This window comes from Citrus sinensis, chromosome 8 (assembly GCF_022201045.2).
Source record: "Citrus sinensis cultivar Valencia sweet orange chromosome 8, DVS_A1.0, whole genome shotgun sequence".
Taxonomy (NCBI): Eukaryota; Viridiplantae; Streptophyta; class Magnoliopsida; order Sapindales; family Rutaceae; genus Citrus; species Citrus sinensis.
This window is the reverse complement of record NC_068563.1, coordinates 4,368,447-4,377,944: the sequence shown is the minus strand read 5'-3', so window position 1 is coordinate 4,377,944 and position 9,498 is coordinate 4,368,447. Positions and strand designations below refer to the sequence as shown.

The 9,498-nt window shown below is 33.3% G+C and overlaps 2 protein-coding genes across 2 annotated transcripts; one reads left to right on the top strand and one right to left on the bottom strand.

Annotated features, from left to right (window-relative positions):
* Positions 1-1,053: 1,053 nt before the first annotated feature.
* LOC102611493 (protein DETOXIFICATION 33-like) lies at positions 1,054-4,137 on the top strand. The gene is made up of 7 exons (XM_006479278.4): positions 1,054-1,460; positions 1,974-2,515; positions 2,605-2,691; positions 2,770-2,826; positions 3,084-3,322; positions 3,434-3,639; positions 3,779-4,137. The coding sequence occupies exons 1-7, from the start codon at positions 1,161-1,163 to the stop codon at positions 3,842-3,844; spliced, it is 1,497 nt and encodes a 498-aa protein (XP_006479341.2). The 5' UTR covers positions 1,054-1,160; the 3' UTR covers positions 3,845-4,137.
* Positions 4,131-7,425, bottom strand: LOC102610997 (4-hydroxy-3-methylbut-2-enyl diphosphate reductase, chloroplastic-like). Its single transcript, XM_052431975.1, has 10 exons — positions 7,016-7,425; positions 6,401-6,597; positions 5,986-6,165; positions 5,741-5,872; positions 5,562-5,636; positions 5,368-5,473; positions 5,188-5,282; positions 4,724-4,909; positions 4,537-4,623; positions 4,131-4,360 (listed from the first exon to the last, which is right to left on the bottom strand). Exons 1-10 carry the CDS (start codon positions 7,284-7,286, stop codon positions 4,295-4,297), a joined length of 1,395 nt encoding a protein of 464 aa, XP_052287935.1. The 5' UTR covers positions 7,287-7,425; the 3' UTR covers positions 4,131-4,294.
* Between the last annotated feature and the right edge of the window lie 2,073 nt (positions 7,426-9,498).

Sequence of the window (9,498 nt, the reverse complement as noted above, 5' to 3'; positions counted from 1 at the left end):
AATTAGATTACATTTATTAATTAAGGTATGGTGGTCCCAAATAATTTAACTGGATGATTTTTAAGTAATTTTATTGATTATATATATTTATAATTTTACTCCTAATATAGTTTTACTCACTAACAATTTAATTTTTCAAAAGAATCGAAGCGTGAGCGATGTCCAAATCAATTTTTTGTAGGATTTGAACTGAAACGGTTAACCAAACAAAATTTATTTAGCTGGGCCACGTTTCTTGATAATAGAATTTGTGGACGGCCAATGAAAAATGGTCATAATGAATTTAAGTTGTTTCATAAGTAATTGAAGATAAAGATGAAAGATTTCGTAAGACTCTACTTGGAAAATGTGGATTACTAAATCGCAATAATTGTAATTTGTGGGGTAGTTAGGGACAAATAACTTTATACATTTGTATATGGAAAATTTGTCAATTTTTCTCCTACCGTAGTTAATATATATCATTTACCCCTATTGTTTTTATAATAACTAATAATCTCCTAACAGTATAAGTTTACAATATTGTCATTATTTTTAAATACACTTTTATTTATATTTATTATATATTAAATAAATCATATAAATGGAAATTAAAATAAAAAAATTGAATATTAAAAGCAAGAAATATATGTTTTGTTGTGAACAAAAAAAAATTAATAATAAACTTTTTTCTCGTACTTTTTTTATTTTGTAAATATTTTCTTATAACAAATATTTTATAATATTTTAAAATTGAATGTAAAAAGTAAAAGAAATTTATTTTTTTACATCAAAACATATATTTCTTATTTTTAATACTTAATTTTTTATTTTAATTTCCATTCATGTGATTTATTTAATTTATAATAAATATAAATAAAATGTATTTAAAAATAAGGATAATATTGTAAACTTATATTGTCAATCGATTATTGACTATTATAAAAATAATATGAGGTAAATGATATATATTGATTAAGATATGGTGAAAATTTGGCAATCGCCTTTGTATAAGTGGAATAAAAATTAAAATCATTGTGAAAAAAATGTACAAATGAGGAAGTTGCGCATGCAACGTACGTGTGTTTATTAAACTCTTCACACAAATAATAGCTTCAAACAAATCCTCACACTCATTAAAAGAAAGACTACAGGCTGTGAGCGAGGGTGAGAGGTGTTTGATGGAAGAAACAGAGGAAGAGACAGCAGCATTAATGGCGGAGAAGCGCCAGAAATTTGAGATAGAGACAAAGACAAGGGAACAAGATGATGACTTGGGCAGTCACAAAAACTTCAGAGAAAGAATCTGGAATGAATCAAAGAAGATATGGGAAATTGCTGGCCCCGTGATTTTAGCCTCAGGATCTGAATTCTCAATCACCTTTGTTACCGCTGCCTTTGTTGGTCATTTGGGTGAAGTTGAATTTGCAGCCGTCTCCGTTGTTCAAAATGTCATTGAAGGCTTTGTTTATGGAATCATGGTGAGTAGCTAATCATTTACTTCGAATTCTGTATTGATGATTTTTTTTTCTCTTTTTTTGGGGCGATGTGAATGCGTATGAAGTAAAACTTATAACACTCGTCTCGTCACACATGCTCTGTGAAACCTTGTACTTGTAACATTGAATGTAAAACTTGTAATGAGAGTGTGAATTGTGATAGATAAGTGGGGTTTATATGTCTGTGTTGGTATGAGATAAAGGTCTGGCCACTAGTTGGTGTAGATTTTGAGCTATGCTCTTGGGTTGTGATATAAGTGTATGAATTCAGACTCCTAATAGACTCAGGATTGTAATATCTAAAAATTCTGACAAATTGTAGTAATAATTTTGGTTGATAGTCATACTTGAGATGAAATGTGAGATTGAAAGGTTATCAACTGAAGAATTGATTGCTAGAAAGCTAATACTCTGTTCTAAGAAATGGTAAATTTCATTTGAATTTGAACTGAATTCGGTATTGTTCTGTTTTTGGGTATAATTTGTGTTAATTAGCTGGGGATGGGCAGTGCTCTGGAGACCCTATCTGGTCAGGCTGTCGGTGCTGGACGATTTGATATGCTTGGAATTTATTTGCAAAGATCATTCGTTGTTACCGGCGCCACAGCTTTGTGCCTAATGCCTTTTTATATCTTTGCAACGCCATTTTTAAAGCTTCTAAGCCAAGACAAGGAAATTTCAGAGCTTGCAGGGAAGTATTCTAAATGGATAGTTCCGCAACTGTTTGCTTATGCTATAAACTCTCCAATACAGAAATTTCTACAATCGCAAAGCAGAGTTTGGGTCATGACTATGATTTCGATGGCAGCATTAATATTTCATGTGTTTTTAAATTGGATTCTGGTGGCAAAGCTCAATTACGGCATTGTTGGTGCAGCCATTGCTGGGGATATTTCTTTGTGGCTTATGGTCGTGGGACTAGTAGTCTATGTAACTTCTGGATGTTTCCCAGATGCATGGACTGGCTTTTCTTTGAGGGCTTTCAAGTCATTAGCTAGTTTTGTGAAACTCTCACTTGCATCAGCTGTAATGTTATGGTAATTAATGATTCGAGTTGAGATATTTAGTGAACTTTATGATATTCCACGTTATTGACATGACACGTACAACATGTTTGTGCAAACAGCTTGGAGCTTTGGTATTACACAGCAGTTATTCTCATGGTAGGATGGCTAAACAATCCAGAAATTGCAGTAGATGCCGTTTCGATTTGGTGAGTTTTCTTATGTTTCTATGTATTAAGTTTGCTAAATCCTCTTCCATTCTTCCTCCTCATGGTTTGAATTGGCAGCATGAACTTGCAACAATGGACTTTGATGATAAGTTTAGGTTTCCATACAGCAATAAGGTCAGTCACTGCTTCTTTGGAATAATTTTAAGTGATTTATAACTTTTTAACTGAACGACACCATAGAACCAATGACAATTGAGTAGTAGAAGAAAATTTGATTTCATTGTTTTAGAAAGGAATATTACGATTGAAATCATTGAAGGCATGAGAATGTGCGTAATTTGTTACCCAAAAGAAGGCATAACTTTATCATCCATTCTCTTATGTATTTATCTAGCTGCTTTCATTTAAGTACATCCTGATTTCTCTTGAAGCGTGCGGGTGTCTAATGAACTTGGGGCTGGACATCCAAAAGCTGCAAAATTCTCAATCGTGGTGTCAGTAATAACATCTGCAGCGTTTGGAATTTTATTTACTGTTTTGATTCTGGCATTCGAGAACCAGTTTCCCAAACTGTTCACAGACAAACCAATTCTCATAAGGGAGACGTCAAAGCTTGCATATTTTCTGGCTGCAACAATCTTCCTCAACAGCATCCAAGCGGTTCTCCTTGGTAACTGCTACTACGCTCGACAGATTCTTAGTCTAAGCATTTCAGTTCAGAAAAATCTTGTACAAGATTTGCGTCTAAAATCATATTTGCGTAAAATCTTTAACATTGCAGGGGTGGCAGTAGGCGCAGGCTGGCAGTTTTTAGTTGCATTGATAAGCATAGCGTGTTATTATGTCTTCGGACTTCCTGTAGGTGCCTTGCTGGGCTACGGATTTAAACTTGGCATTAATGGCATATGGTCAGGATTGTTGCTCGGTTGCCTATTTCAAACAACTGTTCTTGTGATTCGGATGCTTCAAACTAACTGGCAGAAAGAGGTAAATTAAGTTTCTCTTACAAAAGCTCTATGGTTCTGTAATTCAATGTACAATTCTGCAGGACTCAGTACCAAGAATGACATTAGCTTCTGAATTTTAATCAAGTTAATCTATTGATAAACTTGTTAAATGGTGCCAGGCTTTGGAAGCAGAGGATCGTCTGAAAACGATGGAGGGTCCTCCAGATCCGCAACTACTTGAATAAAAGTTAGAAGTAGATGATTGATAAATTTCATTACCAGAAGAAATACAAATCATTGATGATTCAAATCAGGAGGTTTACTGCAGAGGGATGTCGTTGGTACACAAAATTCTTTCAATTGATTGATAGAGGAGGCATGCTTAATTTTTCAATGAAGCGTGCTACTCTTTTTACTCTCCTTTTGTTCTGAAGCGTGCTATTCTTTTTACTCTCCTTTTGTTCAACAAGACAGTAATTGTCCAATCTTGTCTGTGATTTCATTGGAGGTTTACAATAAATATCCTGCTGGTTAGAAATTGTAATCTCTAGCTTCATATTGCACAAAAAATATAAATTTCAGATTACATGGGCACTGATAAAAGACCCGGCAGAGGGCTGTGTTTATAATTTTACAATATCTAGTGATACAATCACATCGAAATTTATTGATAATGTGTATGTTTGGACCTCAGTTTACGCTAATTGCAAGGCTTCTTCACGCTTGATCTCAAATACCTTTTTAAGGACGTCTTCAACAGCCTGGATAAAACACAGAGGAAAATTATAACAATCTTATCAAACAGCTTATAAAATTCACCACCAGCGGATGAAAATGATGTAATTAGTTATGGCATGGTAAATCAGAAGTCAAGAATGAAAAAATAAGATCAAGGTAAGCAAGAATCTATTTAGAAATTTTATGCAGAAGAAATTACCTTATCTGGGGTGGAGGCACCGGATGTTATACCGATTGTGATCTGGCCTTTCGGCAGCCAATTTTCTTTCTCCACCAGCTCACCATGCTATTTACAAGATAACGATGCGCAGATAATTAATAAAGAAACTTTGAAACTTGAAAATTACTCTGTTGATGCAAGTAAAATTCAATATGTTCACACATACCATCAATTTATATGCTATTTTGTTTCCGGGACCTATTCTCTTCTCACTATCGATCCAGTATGAGGGAATTCCACGGTCTTCTGCAATCTCTTGAAGGTGTGAGGTATTGCTCGAGTTCCACCCACCAACAACCAAGATAAGATCGACCTTTTCCTCAACCATCTTATACATTGCATCTTGTCGCTCCTGCAAAAATTGAATCCAAAATCATTAGGTTATATTTTACTGAACACAACAAAATGGTACACAACTTGCAGTTTAACCAGTGGCTGAATATTGCTGGCAGAGCAGTTTGGTCATCGAAAACAAATGGTCAACCATGTTGTTAGCTTTAGCATTCGTAGTTCAACATTCCAGGTTTTTATTAGGAGTATTAAGACACATGCAGTGGACAGGAAGTGCTATCACTCACAAAATTATAAAAATCTGAAAAGGAAAAACGATGAGTTAGGAAAAGAAATTACTTGTGTAGCATCACAAATTGTGTTGAAGCTTATGAAGTGTTCATTGACATTTTCAACTCCAAATTTACGCATCATGGTCTTCTCGACTAGTTTTCCTGGAACAATGAAAATTCCTTAAATATCAGAACCCAAAACTTTCTTGGAAACAGATGGGTCGACATCAGCATTAGTGCAACTAACCAATCTCTTCTGTTTCACCCTTGAGCATTGTAGTTTGGTTTGCAATGCCAACTTTTACCAGGTCAACATCTGGATCAAACCCTTTTGAAACAGCTTTCTTGAATTTCTGTAGGCAAGCAAATAACTATATCAATATCTGCAAAGCTCCCCAAAATTGTCGACATTCACAGTCAAATAAGCGACAAAGCTCATACCTCAAGGAATGCTTCTTTTGTTGAGCTAGATCCATTAAGTTCACCCCCAAGAATGTAATCACACACATACTCAGCCTGGATTAAATCACAATTGAAAAAAAAACATTCGAATGAATATCTCCTAATATTGCTCTACAGATTCTCCAGAAAACAGAATATAATCCACCTTCTGAACATACCTCTTTCATATTCTTGACTATGATATACTTTCCTGCAAACGATGCAGTTGCTACAGTTTCCTCATGAGAATATTTACCGTGAATAATTGAAGTGTAGTCTCCCTTCTTGTGCTTCTCAACAGTAGTCCAGACCTTCACAAAAATTTTAAAACTTATATACAATATGTAACATGAAGAGGGATTGAAGATATAAACAGGCAAATGAATAATCATAATAGCAGCTGATCTGTCTCAGCTAAGGGTACCTTAGACACCCAAGGGCAAGTTGTATCAACAATCTGTACATTCTTGTTATTCAGAGTCACCATTTCTTCAACTGCAGCCCCAAATGCAGGCAAAACCACAACATCACCCTTATTTACCACATCAAATTGCTTCTTTCCTTCCTCAACAGGTATATTTTGAACTGCCATCTCCTCCAACCGCTGCCATGTATACTTAAGAGCCTCAGTAATCATTTTACTAGAATATAATAATGAAAGGATCAAATCATGATTGAAGCAAAGAGCATAACAGTTTCATCAATACAGATTTACTCTTTACAATCCATAACCACGAAAATGAACAAATGAACAACTTAACAAACAACGGGGCAAGAAAAATATCTAAATTGAAAATATTAGAGAAGAAGTATTCATTTTAATTTTTTTTTTTCAAGACCTTATTAACAGTTGGATTGTGTATGATTTCATTGGTAATCCAGATCTTCTCCTCGGGAAACTGTTTTCTTGCTTCATAAGCAATCTGCACAGCACGCTCAACTCCCCAGCAAAAGCCATATGATTCGGCCAGCTTCACCTTAACATTTCCCCAAGTATACTCAAATCCATTCTCCTTCAATTTCTTTATAATATCACCTGAAAGAATTCTCATCGAAATCAATAAAAAATCATCGCCGCCACATTAACACTAACTACAAATAGAAACACTAAAATTTTAACAAATCTCTCTTAAAATTTGTTAATCACAAACTGATGATGAGTTCATAAAAACATAAATCACCGATTGGTCTGGCTGTCCTAAAAAAAATTTAAAAAATAAAAATAAAAATTTTCATAGATTAAAAAAAATGAAAAGTAAAAATCACACAAATTTCTTTGATTTTTTTTTAGTTTTTATTACTTAATGTATCCATTTCAAAAATATAAACTAAGGTGAATTATTAGCTAAAATAAAGAAATTTTAAGTAACAATAATTTCATTTCCTACTGAATAAACAAGAGGAAATCCAGTAACAAAAAAAATTAATTTAAACCAAAAAAATGAAAATCTTACTTGTGTACTCCTGATTCATGAGCTCCAAAGTCTCTTCCTTGTGGCCAAATCCTCTCCGATTGTAATTATCACTTCTCGTCAAGTTATGCCGAAACAGTTTCGCGTCAAATTCGGCACCAATAGCCGCCGCCGAGCTCGTCGATTTTTCACCGGAGCACCTGACGATCACAGGCCTCCGGCGCGGCGGAGCCAGCGCTCCGGAGCGATTATTATGGCGCGAACCTATGTCAGTTCGCGCGCAAACACGGCAGAACTGCAGAGTCGTCGCCATGATGAGGGAGATTCACGGATTCAGCGAGAAAGAGACGGCGCAAAAGTTGGCGGACAGCGTGGAGTCTGAGAATGAACTATGAACCGTGCTCGGCAGGTGTGCGTATTATATCCTCACATTTTATCGTGTCTCGCATGATTTTTTTATGGTTTTTTTTTTCTCGCCCCCCAAATTGAGGGATTATTTGTCGTTTTGTTTACTAGGATCGTCGTACTTGGTGTGCTTTGAAATATTATCCTCCTTCACAAAATTAAATGGTTGGTGAATTATTGTAAATTTAGTCGAATTAACATAAAATCTGAAAACCAGAATTAAATTAAATTTAAATTTAAATTGTTATTATTATCAGGTGTAAGATTTATATTAGTATATAAAAATATTATAATTGAATTTGGAAAAAAAAAATAAAAAAGTTAGTTATGCTCGTTGCTCCAAAAACAAAAAAAAAAAAAACGATGACATTATGCACTCAGTGTTCAATATTGACTCATGACTATTTGACCTTTTACCCGAACGTTAGGTGGGTTTAGCCAAATAGTCTTTCCGATCCGCCAACTTGGAATCTTAAAGTGACAGATGCGTTTTGATGATTCACTCGACTCCCGAGTACGGGACAGTTTCAAACGGAGGAGGTTCCGTGGCCTCTAAAAATAGTGAAACTGTTAATAAAAATATATATATATTTAGGCTGCGTTCGGACTACGGTGGATGTTCATTTTTTTTAAAGTCTAAAAAGGTTTGAATATAAATTTTTAAATAGTATATTTATTTTTTTAGTTTTTAATATATGAATATTAGTGGTATTTTTTTTGTTTTTATAAATAAAAAAACATTTTAAACATAATAATTTGATATTTATGTAAACATAAATCAAAATAAAGAAAACAATTATGTTTTATAGTGTAGAAAATAAATATTCTTTAAAGAGATATTTTTAGAGCATAATATTTATTTTTTATTGAAATCTTTTTTCATTCACATAAAAAACTTACTCAAATATAAATGTTTAAAAATCAGATAAGATATAAAAACAAACAAATAAATTTAAAAGAAAATTTGAAGTTAATAAAATTTAAACGTTTAACAAATAAATCTTTAGTGTTGAATAAACTCAATAAAGTCTCATTCGGCAGAATTGCGAGATGTCACAGCCAACAAGGCTAATTTCCATCACAAATTTTTTTAACTCGATCACCAGTCATTGTGTTTGGTAGTGGTAAACACCGTGACAGCCCAACCACAACATAATAATCCCAAACAAACGAGGCCTAACTATGGACATAAAAAGGTGATGATATTGAATATATATTACAATCGTTGAATTATGATACCACAAAAAATCATAGCCACATAACTGGGTATCCGACGGTACTTATTAGACTTTAGAGTACGATATATAATTATATATAATGGATTTAATTTATTTACAAATATCTCAAATAAATTTCTTCTATATTTGTTGTGATGTTACATCATGGTTAATTTACTTAAGACATTGACGTCTGAGGCCAAATCCAATAAAATAGGGTTGCCATCATATCAATGGTGTCTAATTTCCTCATCTGAAACACATTCAAACTTGGCATACTCTCGAGTCTTCACACCATATACGCATGCCCACTTCTACCTACTTCGCTTTCACCTTCTGAATGTGTGAATACAATTTAGCTTCTGGAGCATACTCTTTTAGATTTTCTCATTTCCATCACAAAAATTAACCCTATTGATAACCTTTTCTTTCTTTCTTTCTTTCTTTTTCTTTTTTTCTCTTTTTCCCTTTCCCTAATTTTTAATACCATGATATAAGGTTATTCTAAGATATCATTCTACTTACTGGAATAATTTATGTGACATTCTTTTTTAATATGAAAGCAATATTTAAAAGAGAGAAAATATCTCATATTAGTTTAATAGCATTTTATGCCTTTATGTTTATGGGCTAATAATAGCATAAATTAGGTTTATGGATTTTTATATGGTATTAGTTATGCATGAATAGTCCACACTATACTTTCACTTATAAAGATCAGTTAAAAAAATTGGTTTTCATGTGACAATGGGTGATAGAAAAAAAAAATCTCGTTTGAAATAATCTTTTGAATATGAGTTCGGCTTATGTGATTTTATGATATCAATATTGCATTATTAATTTATTACATAATTTACTTTTGAACTCCTATCAATTCACATTGTATTGTATATATAATAGGGG